The sequence below is a fragment of the Jaculus jaculus genome, chromosome 3, assembly GCF_020740685.1.
Source record: "Jaculus jaculus isolate mJacJac1 chromosome 3, mJacJac1.mat.Y.cur, whole genome shotgun sequence".
NCBI lineage: Eukaryota > Metazoa > Chordata > Mammalia > Rodentia > Dipodidae > Jaculus > Jaculus jaculus.
In genome coordinates this window covers 167,249,779-167,266,194 of record NC_059104.1, presented here as the reverse complement: position 1 = coordinate 167,266,194, position 16,416 = coordinate 167,249,779, and the positions used below count along the sequence as shown (strand labels likewise).

The 16,416-nt window shown below is 53.2% G+C and overlaps 1 protein-coding gene across 1 annotated transcript in view; it reads left to right on the top strand.

Moving 5' to 3' along the window:
* Nucleotides 1-2,351: 2,351 nt before the first annotated feature.
* Nucleotides 2,352-16,416, top strand: part of Dgat2 (diacylglycerol O-acyltransferase 2) — a 30,474-nt gene continuing 16,409 nt past the window's right edge. Inside the window, exon 1 of the mRNA XM_004656261.2 lies at nt 2,352-2,599. Within this exon, the coding sequence (XP_004656318.1) occupies nt 2,476-2,599 (124 nt within the window). The 5' untranslated portion in view covers nt 2,352-2,475. The remainder of the gene's footprint in view (nt 2,600-16,416) is intronic.

Sequence of the window (16,416 nt, the reverse complement as noted above, 5' to 3'; positions counted from 1 at the left end):
CTTTCTTTTCTTGTTTTTTGAGGTAGGGTGTCGCTCTAGCCCAGGCTCACCTGGAATTCACTATGTAGTCTCAGGGTGGCCTCGAACGCATAGTGATCCTCCTACCTCTGTCTCCTGAGTGCTGGGATTAAAGGCATGTGCCACCACGCCCAGCTCTCCATGGCATTTTCTTAATGATATTTACATCTATGGCCTTTAAGGAGTTAGACAAATGGAAGAGTTTCTAGGGCTCACCCAAAGCACTTATTTTATTTTGAGAGCAAGAGATGCCGACAGAGAGAATGGGTGCATCAGAGCCTCTGGCCACTGCAAACAAACTCCAGATGCATGTGCCACTTTGTGCATCTGGCTTATGTGGGTATTGGGGAATTGAACCTGGGTCCTTTGGCTTCACAGACAAGTGCCTTAACCGCTAAGCCATCTCTCCAGCCCTACTAAAAGCATTTTTCACATGATGCTCTGTGACTAACTTGTGTCACTCTCCCCTCTGTTCCTCTTCTTCTCTCTCCTCCTCTTCTCTGTTCTTTCTTCTTCTCTCTCTTTTGGAGAACCCAGGGCCTGTACACACTAAGCAAGCACTCTACCACTGAGCCACCCTTCCCCCCTTCTATGCTCTTCTTTCTGGCTGTCATTTCCTCTACTACTGCCTAGCTTGAAGCTCTTTCACCCAGCTCCTGCTGACAGCCTGTTCTGGCTCCTGTCCATTTCCCCATGCTATGGCTAGAAGGCTCCTAAAACTCTTCTGACCGCTGTTAAGACCCCACTCCCCACCACCGGGTCTGAAGAGTGTTCAAACCTCGGCCTCATCTTCTATAGTCATCTGGATTCCAAGCACTCAACGTCCTGGCCCAGGCCCAGCGCCAGACAGGCTGATTGTTTTTACTCTCTGCCTGTCCTTCTGTCTTGCCTTCACATGGTACATGTGCAAAACTTCTACTCACCTTGCCAACAACGAAATCATTCCCAGCACTTTCTATGTAGCTGACACTAGCTAGGTACTTTTCATACGTCACTTCCTTAGTTCTCAGCGCGCCCCTCTCTCTCTCTCTCTCTCTCTCTCACACACACACACACACACACACACACACACACACAAATGATTCCCATTTTACAGACATGGCAACTGAAAGTTCAAGAAAGGCAGGACCAAAACTGGGCTCGAGGTAAGCTTCCAAACCTACAATGCATCACCTTTCTGGGAAGTGTAACCCCCCCCCCCCCCACCAAGCCTGACGCAGGGTCCTTTTTCCTCCATGGCTCTATAGGACCCTAGGTTCTTTCACATCCCAGCTTTGTTGACATGTGTGGCTCTCTCCTGCCTTCACCCTCACCAACGTGTCTCAAAGGACTGGAAGGAATTAGCATGACACTGTTTTTTTCTTCTTCTGGTATTTTGAAACAAGGTCTCATTGTATATTCTGTGTTGGCTTGAGCCTCGCTGCATAGCCTCAAGCTCACCTGGAGCTCGTAATCCTCCTGCCTCAGCCTCCTGAGCCTGGGGATTACAGGTTGACGCTCCCCACCCTGGGCTCTGTGGTAGTTCCTGATAAACAGAAAGGCAAGAGGCATTTGGGGTGATTACAAAAAAAAAAATCAGGCCGGGCGTGGTGGCGCACACCTTTAATCCCAGCACTTGGAAGGCAGGGGTAGGAGGATCACCATGAGTTGGGGCCAGCATGAGACTCCATAGTGAATTCCAGGTCAGCCTGGACAGGTGCGAGACCCTACCTCCAGAAATCATTAAAAAAAAAAAAAATCACCGTTAATCAAACTAATCCCAACACTACTGACCAGAGGCAAGACCTTTGCAAGCGAAGCCAAAGGGAAGCGCTGCCAAAGAAGAACACAGGCACCCGCACGCTGGGCCGTCCGGCACGTGCTCGGCTTCCCGGCCCACGTTCCAGCTGTCGGGCTGTACCAATATTCGCGGGGGAGTCCGAGGGGACGGGCGCGAAGGAGCCGAAGGAGCAGCCAGGTCTAGCGCTGGGAACGGGGCCTCGAGATGCTCTCGTCGTTCTCCTCTCGTCCACCACGTGCAGAGAAGGTCTCGGTTCCGTCCTGGGCTCGCCGGGAGTCCCGGCGCTGCACCACGCTCCCCCCGCCGCGAGGACGTGGTCCGGCCGCGGGGTGGAGCCGGCCGCCCCGCCCGGCCCGCGCCGGGACACGCCCCCTTGTGAGGTTATAAAGCGCGCGCTCGGCGCCGGGAGCCCCGAGGCCGCTCGCCCGCTCGCTCGCCGGCTCTCCCGCGGCTCCTCGCGCCGCCCTCCCGCCCGCCGGCCCCCCCCCCCCGGGTCTCTGGCCGTAGCCGTCCCCTACCTTCCCCCCCACCAACACCTCGGTTGGGTGCCATCCCTCCGGGCTCGGGTGCCGGCTCAGCGTGAAGCCCTGGCCTCGGCGGCCGGGGCATGGGCCAGGGCTACGGCGTGAGGCGGTGTTCCGCAGGGCCGTGACCTGCTTCCCTGGGGTGACTTCAGCATGAAGACCCTCATAGCCGCCTACTCCGGGGTCCTGCGGGGTGAGCGCCGGGCCGAGGCCGCCCGGGGCGACAACAAGAATGGAGGATCTACCACCCTGTCACGCGAAGGGTCCGGGCGATGGGGTGAGTGTGTCACACGTGGGGGAATCTGTGTGCAAGGGCAAGGAGTCGACGCTCAGGGAAAAAGATTCCTGACCTGGAGGACTAGCCACTTCTAGTTGGAGTCCTTACCAACTCCTTATCTTTAAAAAAAATTTTTTTTTGTTGAAAATTTTTGTAAAGGTCTCATTATGTAGCCCCGAATGTCTTCCAACCGGCCATCCTCCTGCCTCAGCCTCCCGAGCGCCGAGATGGCAGGTGACTTGGCTCGCTCTTTGGAGGAGCCTGGCTCTCTGGAGGAAGAAATCATTTTGTACCTAGGCTGGTTACTCAGTCTGATCCTAGCCAAGTCCGGGTTCATTCTCCATCCCGACACTCATCAGTTTTGCAACATGCCTTACATCACTTCCTATGCCCCCATCTGAGGTGGGTGACACCACTCACTCTTGTCAGTTATAAGTGATAACTGAACTCTGCAGCTCCCCCCCCCCCCCCACGTACTGTTTCTGGTCCCTTAGCAGTCGTCCTTCCCCTCCTCACTGAGCTTTGGCTGGGAGAGACTGAACGGGGCAGAATGGCCAGGGTTTTGTAATCTCTTGAATCAGTCACTGGACCCGGGAACTGTGCCTGTCTGGGACAGGTGTGCCCGAACTGCCCTCTGCCCCACAACCCGTCTGTCAGCCCGGGATGTGGAACCCACTCAGTTGTAAGTTTGGTGTGGCATACCTAAAAGGAGGAGGTGGGGGGGGGGGGACGGGAAGATGGAAGGGTGGCTGTCAGTCAGTCAGCAGCAGAGTGGGAATCAAAACCACAGCTTTAACCATGTAGGGAAATATTTCTTTAACAGCTTAGCATCTCCTTGCCCTGCTCACCTTCGTTGAGAAAATAAAACATGCTAATTATGGAAATCTGAAGTATAGGCAAACAGGAAGAAAATAAAATGGCTGGTAAATCAGCTATCTATCCAGTGATAGCTTCCTATTAGCATTTTATTGGGTTTCTTTATAAGTTTAATTAAGCATGCTGTATGAAATGAACATGCTGCAGATCAGAATCCTGTTTCTTTCTCTTAGCGTTAGGAGTACTTGTTAGATCATTTCTCATGTGCTAATGGCTGCAGCTAGCTCATTGCTGGAGCTATAGTACGGTTTAACGACCTGTCGTGGGCACTCTTTCTTGTTGATTGCTGCCATGGTCTTCTGTCCTTGTTCTGGGACTGCCCATTGCCCTTGGAGAGGTGCTCAAGCTGCTGTTACCATCCCCGGACGCTCAGCCTGAGCTGCTCCCCACACCAGCCCTCAGCCTCTTTCAGACTCTTCTCTCATTTAGAAGTACTTTTCTGATCGCTTTGTCCTTTGATGCCCTTAACAAGGAAAGGACGGGACTTGCCCATGTTCATGCTTTCACCATGTTTTGTCTCTGGGCAGTAGCATAGGGATACTGTCTGTGGTTGTCCTATCTGGAGATCCCCTGCCTGGGTGCTGCTGTTCACAGGCTGTGAGCTGTGTCTTCCAGGAATAGGATGTAAGATTAACACATTTTTTTTTAATCTAGAGTTTTGTTTTGTTTTGTTTTAATCTAGGGAGATCTGTCCTCCATCAAATGATTTTGATAAAGTCCTTTACTGTCATATCAGAAGAATTTCTTCGTGTTGTTATTAGTCACTGAAAATATGATTTAAAAAAACTGGGTGCAAGCAATTGCATCATGGAATGTGGCAAGAACTAGTATGAAAAGTAGACTCGTCAGTTTAGCTCTCTGGGATCTACTTTGGTGAAAGACTAGGTGGAGTAGGGGAGGTTCCTGAAGCAAATTTTATGTTATCTTGACATCTCCTTGAGACTCGCTTGTACCTCCTTGGTCCTTGAAGACACTCCCAAGTGGCCTAGTTCGCCTCTGCAGATAAGTTCCCACTGTCGTGAGGTGACAAACACCCTGACAGTGGCAGGATTCAAGGAGAGACCATGGATTCTGTGAAGGGAAGTCCTGTGATGGGTGAGAGATTGCAACAGATGCCTTGGTGTCTGCTGTCTTTGTAGGAGCATGGGTAGTGGGTGTTTTCTGTCGGGGGAGAGAGAGTCTGTGCTGGTTTTGTGTTTTTCCTCTAGTCTCTGAAAGACTGTCCTGGACCAGGCATAAGCTGGCTGCATATGCATCTCTGCCTTTGTACCTGGGTGGGGGGCTTTGCACTGTGGAACCCCTGTATGCTTGTGTCTATTCTTAGAGTTGTTTAGCTCAGGCCTCAGCATGAGGTGGTAGCAGGAAAATCCTGGGCTGATGTATTCTGTGTGACTCCAAAGCTTAGAACAGGTGGGGGCCAGGTTTTGATGGAGTAGAGGAATCTTGATGGATGCACACTTGATGGATGCACAGCCTGGGTGATAGGGACGGAATTCTCCTTCTCTTGGGTATGCAAGCGGGGATTGGGTGGAGAATGAGGCTAAGTGGCCAGACTATAAGGTTTTACTCGTGAACTGAGGGTTGGCAGTCACCTAACATGGTCCTCAATCAGAATGAAGCGCTCACTCTCCTGGCCACCCTCCTTTGGTTCTGTGTCACTTTCCGCCTCAGCCGTATCACATTCCCAGTCGACAGAGACCACTTTGGGGTGGCTGTGCTTCTAAGGGCTCATCTGAACTAGGAGAGGAGAACCAAGAGTGATATTTTACTAGCAGGCTAATGACTCAGTGGCAGATGTGGAAATTCTGCCCCACCCTCCTGCCCCCAAATCCAGCAGCGAGTACTTGAGTAATAAAAGCATAGTTATGGGCTGGAGAGGTGGTTTGGTTGGTAAAGTGTTTACTACACAAGCCTGAGTTTGGGTCCCCAGCACTCACATAAAACACTGGCCATGGTGTTGTGCACCTGTAATTGCAGAGCTGGGGAGGTGGAGATAGGATTCCAGAGCTTGCTGGCTAGCTAGTCTAGCTGAATCAAATAGTTCAATGAGGGAGCCTGTCTCAAAACATGAAGTGAAGAGTGATTGAAGAGGATGCCCAACATTGACCTCTAGCCTACTCACGTACCAGTACATGCGTCCACACATACACATGGACCCATAGTTACATAAACGCACAAGCACATGTATGCACACCATGTGTACATACACATGCCAAAAAGTAGTTATCTGGTGCTGGTGAGATGGTTTAGTGGTTAAGGCACTTGCCTGCGAGGCCTAAGAACTCATGTTCAAATCTCCAGGTCCCATGTGAGCCAGACGCACAGTGACGCAAACGCACAATGTCTCACATGAGCACAGGGGCACACGCATCTGGAGTTCGTTAGCTGCCCTGGTGTGCCCATTCTCTCTCTCTCTCTTTCTCAAAGCAAAATTGTTATCTGTTAGCTCTGGATCTGGTTCAACCTTCATGGTACAGACTGGACAGTGAGACCTAAGAAATAAGGACCTGGCTCAGGGGAATGAAGGCAGGCTAAAACCAGAACCACCTCCCCGTCTGTGGCTAGGTGGCCTGCTTAAGCCCGAGAAATAGGCTGGGAAAGCTGCATGTTGCCCAGCATATGTGCTCTGCAGTTTGCTGAATGGGTGAAGGTTCCCCCCAGTCTTCGTGATGAAGCTGGCAGCTCCTCCTTCCCAGGTTTTCTGAGAGATCTCTCCAGTGCTCGCCTTGGTAGACAGGGCCACCAGCAGCCCACAGAGCTTTGGCGGCCATGGGAACTCTCAGCCGACTGTAATATTTCAAACCTTCTAAACTCCTTCATGGGGCCTATGAAGCCGTATGAGCTGCTCTCACCACCTCATAACTTCCTGTCCACCAGTTACCATGTATGCACATCTGCTTAGTCTCGTGGGAACAGGGGTCCTTGTCTGTGTCTCACGCTTGTGTTCCTGACTCTAGTACTGGGCATGCTGGTTGTAGATGCTCCCTAGAAGTTTGCTGAATGAATGAATCATTAGTGGGACTAACTGTCCTCTTGGCAGGAAGCCCTGCTTTTAGCTCCAGTGTGATTCCTCAGACCTTCCCCAGGCCTCTCCCGCCTGCTTGTGTGGTAGTGGGGATCTAACTGCTCCTGCCCCAGAGACGCACATAACAGATCTGGTCAGGAGCTGGCCCTGGGGGCTGAGCACCAAGTGGTGACTGGCTCCCATATGACTTGTAGGACATAGAAGTCAAGAATCAGTCTCCCTGCCTTTAGGATGGGTGGCTCACTGTCTCTCTGGAGATCTCAAAGATCCTAACTCCCACCCCCCATTTTGAAAATAGATTCATAAAACTCAGATTCAAGATGTGAGTTTAATGTGAGTGGAAAGTGCTTTGTAAACTAATCTGTGAGTGAATCTTTGTCCTTTTTCCTATGGGATGTAGCATATAGGCCCTGACTCTGGAGTGTACTTACTTTGTAAAGAGGAGGCCACTGGGGTCTTCAGTCATGGTGTCATGGCTTCAGCTATAATTCCAGGTGTTGGGAACCTACTATTCGGAGAGGCCCTCTTCTCTGGCATCACTGCCCAGGTTTCTTGAAAACCGAGTATGTATATAGAAGACCCATGTTTCTGGAGTAGGCTGCAGGCATCCAGGGTGGCTTCCCAAACAAGGGAGCTTGGGCTGTGGGCTCTCAGTGTTGGAGCACCTCCTGTTTGCCAGCCAGGTTGCTTGTCTGAGGAAGTGCAACCATGGGGACGTACACAAGAGGAGATGATGTGCCCAGTAAGCCGAGCCATGGCAGAGAAGGGGGAAGAGACAGCTAGGGTAGCCTGGAGATTGAGGGAACTAAATCACCCTGGAGCTAGGAAAGGCTTCCTAGAAGACATCGATGTTCATTCTGTCTTTAAGGCTTCAGAGACATGAGTAAGACAGGGAAGAACATTCAAGTATAAGGAATAGGAGGGAGGCAGGCAGTTTGGGTGGGAAAGGCATTCAGACTGCTGGCCTCCAAGGGACTAAAGTAGGCTGTCAGCTGTGGTCCCCAGTATACTACAAGACAAAGATAAGGAGACCGCCCAGACCTGTTGGGGTTCGTCTGCACTGGCCTTGGGAAGGAAGACTTGAGAAGCCCCGGGAGAGGAGACTCTGGGATGGGTAGTTTCTTGGCCTCTACCACTCCTGGGCGTTTCTGCTATAGAGCTGATGTTTGCCAGTGTTGAGGCCCAGGGCTGGGTGTCAGGTATGCGTAGTCCCTGCTCTGCCACTGGAGCTCTGTGCAGCCTCAGCGAGCCACTCTCTTGGTGGCTGCCAGTCTCCTCCTGTGTAAAAGGGACAGGAGGGTGATGAGGTTGTTTTCCTTGTTCTGGCCCAGGAGCAGGAAGCATGAGAGCCTCTCGTTAGTTCTGAGCCAAGGCAGGAACTTAGTATCGACTTCCCTCGTGGCCTTGGGCAAGCCCCTTAGCTCCTCGTCAATGCGGTGTGGAGGGCTGGATGGGTCCATCCTTGGGCTTCCTGATGCCAGTCCTGCCCCATTGCTCCAGGTCAGCCTCTTCCTCATTCCTGCCCTCGATGTCTCCTATGAAAATGGGGCCAGCGTCCTGCTTGGGGCCTAGGTAAGCACCCTACAGGAGCCTATCTCCCCACGCGCACCATGGATTATCACAAGGGACCTATTTTGGGGACTCCTTAGTGACGCAGATGCGAGCTGATGGTGTTGCCATGGCAGCCCCTCCTACTGCTGTGTTCTTGAATGTGCTGGGTCAGAAGGTGGGGGTGGGGAAAGGGGTCCCCAACTCCTAGTTTTGACAGCTGGAAACTGGATACCCTAAGAAGCCTGCTTTGTGGGCCTCTCTGTCCAGGGCTGTACCTTACTTCATGAAAAGTATGTGAAAACTCACTGCTCTTTAGCAGCCTTGGGATGGGCTGATGTTCCCTTCAGGATTGTTTGTGAATAAAAGGTCACTAACAGATTCTAGAAAAGTACCGCGGTCCCTGACCTCAGACCTCAGCTGCTCTACCCAAACCTCCTCTTTTAGTGTGTGTGTGGGGGGGGGGGGACAAACCTAGAGAGGAGAGGAAATGCCCCAGCCCATCTGTGGAGACTAAGGAAGCCTGGTTCCTGGTGGTAGACTCTGAAGGCTGGCGTGCAGGGCCTGGCACTTCCTGTAGCACGCAGGCATGGCTGAGAGTTGGATCTCCAGCACTTCATCCTCCAAGTTGGGCCAGATGTTCCTATGGGCCCTATGTTAAGGGACAGTTGATTTCCAAAACAACCCCAAGGGAGATGATTAGTCTCTGTAGGAAAGAAATCACCAGTCCTTTTGGGTCAGGCAGATGGCTAGCTCAGTGCCCTGTCTGAAGTTGGAGGGTGGAGTGGGGACCTTGGGCTGTCTCTCTTCCTGACTTTGAGGGTAGACACCAGCACTTCGTGGCCTTCCCGCCCTTCCTGCTGCCCTCTCTGCTCTCAGCTACACTCACAATCTCTGTGCTCCAACCTGACTGCACTTTTATATTCAAGTCCTCAAACTAGTGCTGCTTTGTAGGTGCTGTTTCCAGGGCCCCATGACCTCCTCTTGTCAGCTTGGCTCCTCACCTGGGGAGCTGTTACTTCCCGTGAACAGAAGCCTTGAACATCTCCCCTCCCCGGGACCTCCCAGGCTGTGTTGTCAGCATCGACTGCATCCCTGGCCCTTCAGGCACCATTCATAGCCCTGGCTCCCAGCTCCAAGGGCAGAACTCAGCCTCGAGCAGGTGCCCGAGAAACCGGGGAGTTGCAGGGCCCGGAAGTCCTCCCCACTGCACAGCCTGGCTTGTCCAAGTACATGGACATTAGTGTCAGGCTCCACCCTTTTCTCCTGACTCTGAGGCCTTCCCTGTTACCCCTGACTTTACTCACGCCTTCCTTTCCTGCTTCCCAGGCTGTTCCCTCGGCCCTCTGGCATGATAGGTAGTCAGCTGTGAAGCAGGCTTATCTCGGTTCTTGTCCAGGCCCTTTGTATCAGTCACGGCCCTCAAGCATTCAGTCATTCAGCAAATATTGACCAGGCACCTGCGCTATGGATGACCCTATCCTGGACACAGGAACCCACATGAGTGAGACATGGTTCTGCAAACAAACACACACCCTTCTCCCTCACAGTGCAGGAGTGAGCGTGGGCCTGTGGGGAGCATGGCCAGTCCATCCTGGCTTGAGGACAGAAAGACACTTCCAAGAGGAGCGGTGCGCAGGCTGGCTGGTGAGGGGTCGGTCAGTGCTCATTGTCTGGCAGGGACCCTGTAACCACGTGCACAAGGCTCCACCTGACACACTGCAGGCTGAGCCAGGTGGTGGATGACTTCTTAGAGGAAGGAGTCTGGTCTGGCATGTGAGGCAGTGATGAAGAACAGCTCTGGGGCTGGAGAAATGGCTTAGTGACCAAGGTGCTTGCCTTTGAAGCCTACGGACCCAGGCTTGATTTCTCTAGTGCCCACATAAGCTACATGCATAAGGTGACTCATGCAAAATACTAACAAAAAAGAACAGCTCCATGTACATGGCTCCCTGGAGTAATAACAGGAGGCACGACCCTCCAGAGCTACCGTCTCCACCGTATCTGGCCCTGTCACCTTCACGCAGGTAGACTCTGACTGAAAGTGCCTGCCTGGCTGTCTTCAGGACAGCTCGCCCCTGGCTTCGGGCAGGCTGTATCCCTTTTGGTACCTGGATGCTTTCTGGACGTCTGTAGTCAGTATGTCAACTCCTGCCCCCATGTAGCTTGTCTCCAGCCCTTTGAAGTGGCTTAGGGATGCCTTCCTCACTCCCTAAACTCAGGCAAAACTTAGGTCCGGATGGCCCAGGTGTATCGTCCTTGAGGCCCAGGGACATGGGCAGGATGCCACGCCACTAAGGGAGACCTAAAGCCCTTTGCGCCTGGGCCACCTCCCTAGTTCTTCCGGCCCTAACACTGGCCCCTTTCCATGCATTTCTTGGGTTCCTCAGGGAGCCTGGATCGTAACTAAGGAGCATGGCGATCTAGAGGAGGGAGGCTGTTTGCGCAGCCTCACAGCCAGAAGCTTTAGAGCCGGGCTTTGAATTCTGTCTGCTGCCCGCACCCCACTTCAGGCTGAGTGGGTGTTGTCATACCCATGAGACGGGAGAGGGCACTGAGGCTCCCTTGACAATTAATTAACTGCCACTCGCGCAGCTCTCTTTACAGTTTATAGAGCTTACTTTACTTACATTACTTCCCAGGCTGACAGGGTAGGTATTATCCCACTATACAGTTGAGGAAACTGAGGCTTACATAGGAAATGACTCATCCATGCCATCCTTCCTGAGTGTTAAGGGCCTGTTTTCCCTGACTCTTGTTCCTTGAAATCTGGGGGCACACCCCCTGCAGATACCAGTAATGGAGGTGGCAGAGGCAATGGTAGGGCCTGTCCAGTCACGACCTGCCCACTGCTCTGTGTACACATGCTTGAGCCCCACCATTCCACAGGCCAGGGACCCTCTGCCCTGGCTCCGGCCTGCCTCTTGGCTGCGCCCAGCTGGTACCCCCTCTCGCATTTGCGGGCGGCTGCTGCTTCCCTCGCGGGCGTCATCTGCTGTGTTCACCGCTTCTTCCCCGGAGGGCAGCACTAGGGCCTGGCATCCTCTCAGCGCTCCTTGCTTTGGGCCTCATCTGTCCTACCCCCTTCCTCACGTAACCTCCCCCTCCAGGAAGCCACTTTGGCTGGTCGCTCCTCCGTTCTCAGCTTGTCTTTGGCATAGGTGTGATGCCTGATTTGTTGGAACCCCCTCTGTGTTCCAGCAGCTCCCCTAACCACAGTAGTCTTGTTCCTGCTCACCTTCTGGTCTTGCCAGGGGCCCTGGAGGGTCCTCAGGTCTCCTGTAGTCACCCCCCCCCCCTTCTGCATCTCATCTCTTCCCGCACGGCCTTGTCACCTGCACCTCGTGGCCATGTACGTCGTGAACATCTCATGCGGTGAGGGGGGAGCAGCAGTGCAGCCTCGCCTGCCGCGGCCATGTGTGTCCTGAACACATTTTCTTCCTCCCTCCCTGACAGCCCCATGAGTTCTTCTTATCTCCATGGGGTTCAAACTGTGCCATCCTCAGGCAAGGGTAAGAGGAAGCCCAGGAAACTGCTTTCATCGGCCCTGGGGTGCGCCCTTCCTGGTCACTCTGATATTAGATGTTGGCCAACCTGTCACCACCCCCAGCCCAGAGCCAGGAGGCTGCGGCTGCTTGGTCCATTGCACAGGCAGCTCCGGTGTGACCTCACAGCAGAAGCTTGGCTGTGGGAGCACCTGGGTGGGGTTCACACTCCTTGCACAGCCAGTCTGGATAGAGCTCTCCTCGTGATGTAGGGCATGGTGTGGGACAGAGAAGACAGCCCTCCTCAGTGAGGTATGGTCCTGGAGTTTGGGCGTGGACTGCCATGCGTAATAAGAGACCAGCCCTCAGTGACATGCCATCGCACAAATGACAAGGGGCTTGGGGCCAGATACCGTCTTTGAGTGCTGACTCCCTGTTCTCGGTCCACAAGCAAGTTGTTTAATCTCTTCTGGCCTCACCTTGCCTCGTTTCCTCCCGAGTCTCATCTGCCCTCCTGCAGAGTTGTGTGGTGCTGTGGGACAGTGACATGTGATTGATTGATAGATAGATGGATGGATGGATGGATGGATGGATGGATGGATGGATGGATAGATGGATAGATAGATATAGATATAAATATAAATATAGATATAGATATATGCACAGGGAAAGGAATTGCTTTCTGGGAGATAAGAAAGCTGCTCTAGGCCTCTCTGCCAACTTCTGTCCCTCTGCTCTGCCCACATGGCGGAGCTGTGGCCCATGAATGTGCCCAGGAGCAGCTCCTGAACTACCTGTGGGAACCTTTCTGTCTTAGAACTAGTCAGTTTGTACTCCAGCATGTCTGTCTTTTCTTGTGAACAAGGACTCTGCAGGTGGAAGGTTCTGTCCCTTCACAGGTGGGGAGACTTGTGCTTGCAGAAGGCAGGAAGGACCTAGCCGATGGGTTGACCTGGCTTTGTACCGCAGCCTGGTCCAACTTGGGCATCTAGGCTTGCCAGCCGCCTAGCTTGTGGATTCAAGGGCCTTCTTTTCTTGCCAGGCCCTGTGCACACAGGTGAAACAGGTCCAGCCCTGAGGCCCACTCATCACCAGCAGCGGGCCTGCCGTGGAACTAGTGCTTAGGAGACACAGAGAGAGTAGGGGGATCTAGGGAGGCTAGGGTGGTAAGGAAAGCAGAGAGTGCTGAACTTGGTTGGATTCTGAGGCTCTCTGCCACCCCACCCACAAGTCAGAAACAGGCTGGGTGTGAAGGTGTGGCATCTGATTGCAGCATTGGTATTCCCAACCAGCTTTGGCAGCATCCCTGCCGGCAGCAGTAGGGATAGAGGAAGTGCTGGGTAGCAAGGGCCGGTCGTGGCCTGGAAGTGCCCAACCAAACCCTCACTCCCCAGCTGCCTCGGCAACTGCCCGGGACTGCTGCCGGCTGGTGGTGAGCTCGAGGTCCCACGTTCTGGCCAGCAGCTCTTAAGCAGTGGACACTGGGGACCCTGGAGTTCATCTTCCCTGCTCCACTTTATAGACAGGGAAACTGAAACTCAGAGAGGGGGAGCAGGTGGGCCAAGTGGGCCCAGGAGTCGGTGGTAGAGCTGAGGACGACACCCCAAGACCTGCGTCCTCTTCACCTGCTTGCTTAAGAAGCCTACTCCCGCAGGACACATTGGTGGGGGCCTGTAATTCAAGTACAAAGGCAGGAGGACCACACGTTTAAGGCCAGCCTGGGCTGCATAATGAGACCCTGTCAGGAAAAAAAAAGTGCCAAACAAGCCAATAGTAATACTAGTAATAATAAATGGGCTTGCCTACAAAGCCCAACAACCCAGGTTTGATTCCCCAGTACCCGTGTAAAGCCAGATGCACAAGGTAGGGCATGCGTCTGGAGTTTGTTTGCAGCAGCTAGAGGCCCTGGTGTGCCCATGCATTTTCTCTCTTTCTCTCTCTGCTTGCAAGTTCAAAACAAAGAAACTCAAAGAAAGAAAATAACAAAAGGAAGCCTTCTCCTGACCTACCCCCTGATCAAAAGCAAGGGATGCAATTCCCATCTCCTCCCAGCCTTCCCCAGCTCCACAGTAGGGAGAAAAAGAGAAATACTTGGGGACACTTTTGTCATGCCAGCAGGTTCAAGCCTGAAGTTGGGCCTGAATTGAGTTCAGCTCCTACACATTCTGGCTGAGTGACGTTGACCAGGTCTCACCATCAAAACGGGGACGGTGATGCCAAACTCGGGAATCTGAGTGCCTGTGCGAGTGTTCTGCAGGGCCAAAGCTCATAGGCACTGCTGTCCTGGGTGGAGGAAGTCTGTTGGGGAATGAAGAACAGCCAGAGCAGAGGTTTCAACTTCTCTCAGCAAACTTTCTGAGTGCATCTCTGCAATCCTAGCCAGGCCAGTGGGGACCCACTTGTGGATCAGACCTGGCCTGGCCTCGGGGCCTTCCCATCGCAAGTGAGGGTCAACTTGAACTGGGCATTGAGCACCAGGGAAGGGGCTGGGGTAGCCCAGAGGGAGGGCTTTCTTCTCTTACAGGTTCCATCCTGTGCTGGCGTCTCCGGACTTGGTTTGCAAACAGAAAAGCTCCCAGAGGTAGTTCTAGGTCTGCCTTCTCCAGGTTTTGAAGGATAGGTTTGATCTCATCAGGTATCAAAGCGAGGAGGGGCCTCTAAGCAGGGGAGTGGTGGCTCACTGCCTCCCAGGCTTCTTGGGTTTCCACTGGGGCCTGAGCTTGGGGACAGGCCAGCGAGGTGGTGATTGTAGGTACGGGAGTGGGTCTAGGCCTGAGGAATGCTGAGCTCAGTCCTCCCAGCCCTGCTCTCCAGGCATCCCGGGGGCTGCCTCCCACAGACAGGCGGCTCGTCCTCCCCAGACTGCATTCCCACTTGGTTGACAGGGCAAGCAGTGGGTGGTAGTTGAGGCCTGATGAGACAGGAAGACAACAAAATGGGCCAGTAGGAAAGGCCACCTGGGCTCTGGCCGGCCTGGATGTGGACTTGGGAGGAGTCCCCTAGACCCTTGGTGGTGCAGTCAGGTTCGCATTACTGGCAGAAATCACCCAACTAAGAGCAGCTTTTGGGAAAGAAAAGGCTCAAGGGAATGCTTCACAACAGAAGAAATGGGAGTGAAAACGATGGCATGAGCAGCATCACCCCCTGGCCAGTATAAGGGGACAGTAGCAATAGGAGAGTGTGCCACACACTGGCAAGAGGAAACTGGCTATAACACCCACGCCTCCTGGAGGTGTTAATTCCCAAATCTCCATCAGCTGGGAACCTAGCATTCAGAACACCTAAGTTTATGGGGGACACCTGAATCAAACCAGCACACTTGGTTTCATCTGTATGATGGAGTGAGGATTGAACAAGATGACTTATAGGTCTAGTTCTCTGACTCTTGTTTACAACAATAAACTTGGGGATTTGGATTAAGTCGAGGAAGAAATTTTAGGTTTTCTCAGTTTTGGATGGGGCACATCACCAGTGAGGAATTTGTGCTCGCCTCTCCCAAGCCAAGAGCTGTACCAGCCAGAGTCCCGGAGCCGATTGAATTCACGGCTGGCTAGCTTGGCCTCTGGAGTTCGGCCTCACTTCCCACAGTGCCAGATGAAGTGCTCCTTCCACCGCTGGCCTGGGGTCCCGTCTGCAGCTGTGGGGCACCTATCTTGAGACAGCCTTCAGTGTCCTGGACTGAGTTGTCTTTGTTCTGCCTAGAAGAAGGTAGCACCCCATACTCTCCCTTACCCCAGTTTTGCGCTAACTGCAAGTGAGGCACCTGTAGTCATGTTTCCAAATTTAATCACTTGGGCCTCTTGTCAAGTACAGAATTGACTGCAGATCCCAGAATTTCTCTTCAGCTCACAGATGATGGGGGGTGGGGGAGGTGGTTCCCAGACATTGAGTAGGAAAGTGCTAGAGTGCCTTTTGTTTTCTCTTCAAGAGCACACTTAGCCTGCTCCAGACGGGGTTGCCGCGCCTACTCTTAACATATCGCTCAAGACTAGTTGCTAGCAGGTGATATGGCCAGCCAGCCTTGGGTCAAGCTCGTATTTCAGACTCATTCTTGTCTCATACATGCCTCTCGAGATCTGTCCCCACATGTACGCCAGGGTGAGAGAGGTCATGAGACCCTCCAGTATATATGACTGTGACTAAGGAATTTGTCTAGGACCACTGATGGACGGGTGCACCGGGCTCTTGGCATCCTCCATCCTTGAAGCTACTGTGTCTCCTGGGCTCAAGCCCTTTGCACACAACAGCTTCTATGGGAAAAAGAAAGAAGAGCCTTGCATTGGAGCAGGAATCTGGGGTTCCTACTATCTGGGTAACCCAGCTCCAGCTCCATAAGGCTGTACTGCATGGCTCTGGACCCTCAGGCACTAGGGTGGGTTGTGAGAAAGTACAGCGGCGGGAAGGACCTGAGATGGCAGGAGGCTTCTAGAAGAAGGGGCGAGGGACAACTTTATACCAACCCTCTGGATGGCTGTGGGCCCCAACCCCATTATTTGCTTCTGTGAGTCTACACATGGCTTCTCTACTCCATTAAGCCTGAGGAGCATTAGGTGCTACTGAGCAGCCAGTATGTGCGACGTGCCATTGCCTCACATCACACAGGGCCTAGAACCAAGGGTCTGTCTCGGCAGGGCCAAGTCCCCCCCCCGCCTTCTGAACCATCAGGCCACATAAAGGGGCCAGGACTGGACGTATCCACTGGAGGCTCTAGTCGTTTGCTACTTATACCTAAACTTCAAAGCAGTTGTGTACTTTCAGCTAAAAAAGGGTGCGTTCTTTCTGAACTCTATAGCCTCGCTGCTGCAGATTTTGACAGAAAGCAAAGGCTTTAGTGTGACCCCCTAAACTCCTCTGCCCACTCCCAACCTGTGTGCTAGGGTGAA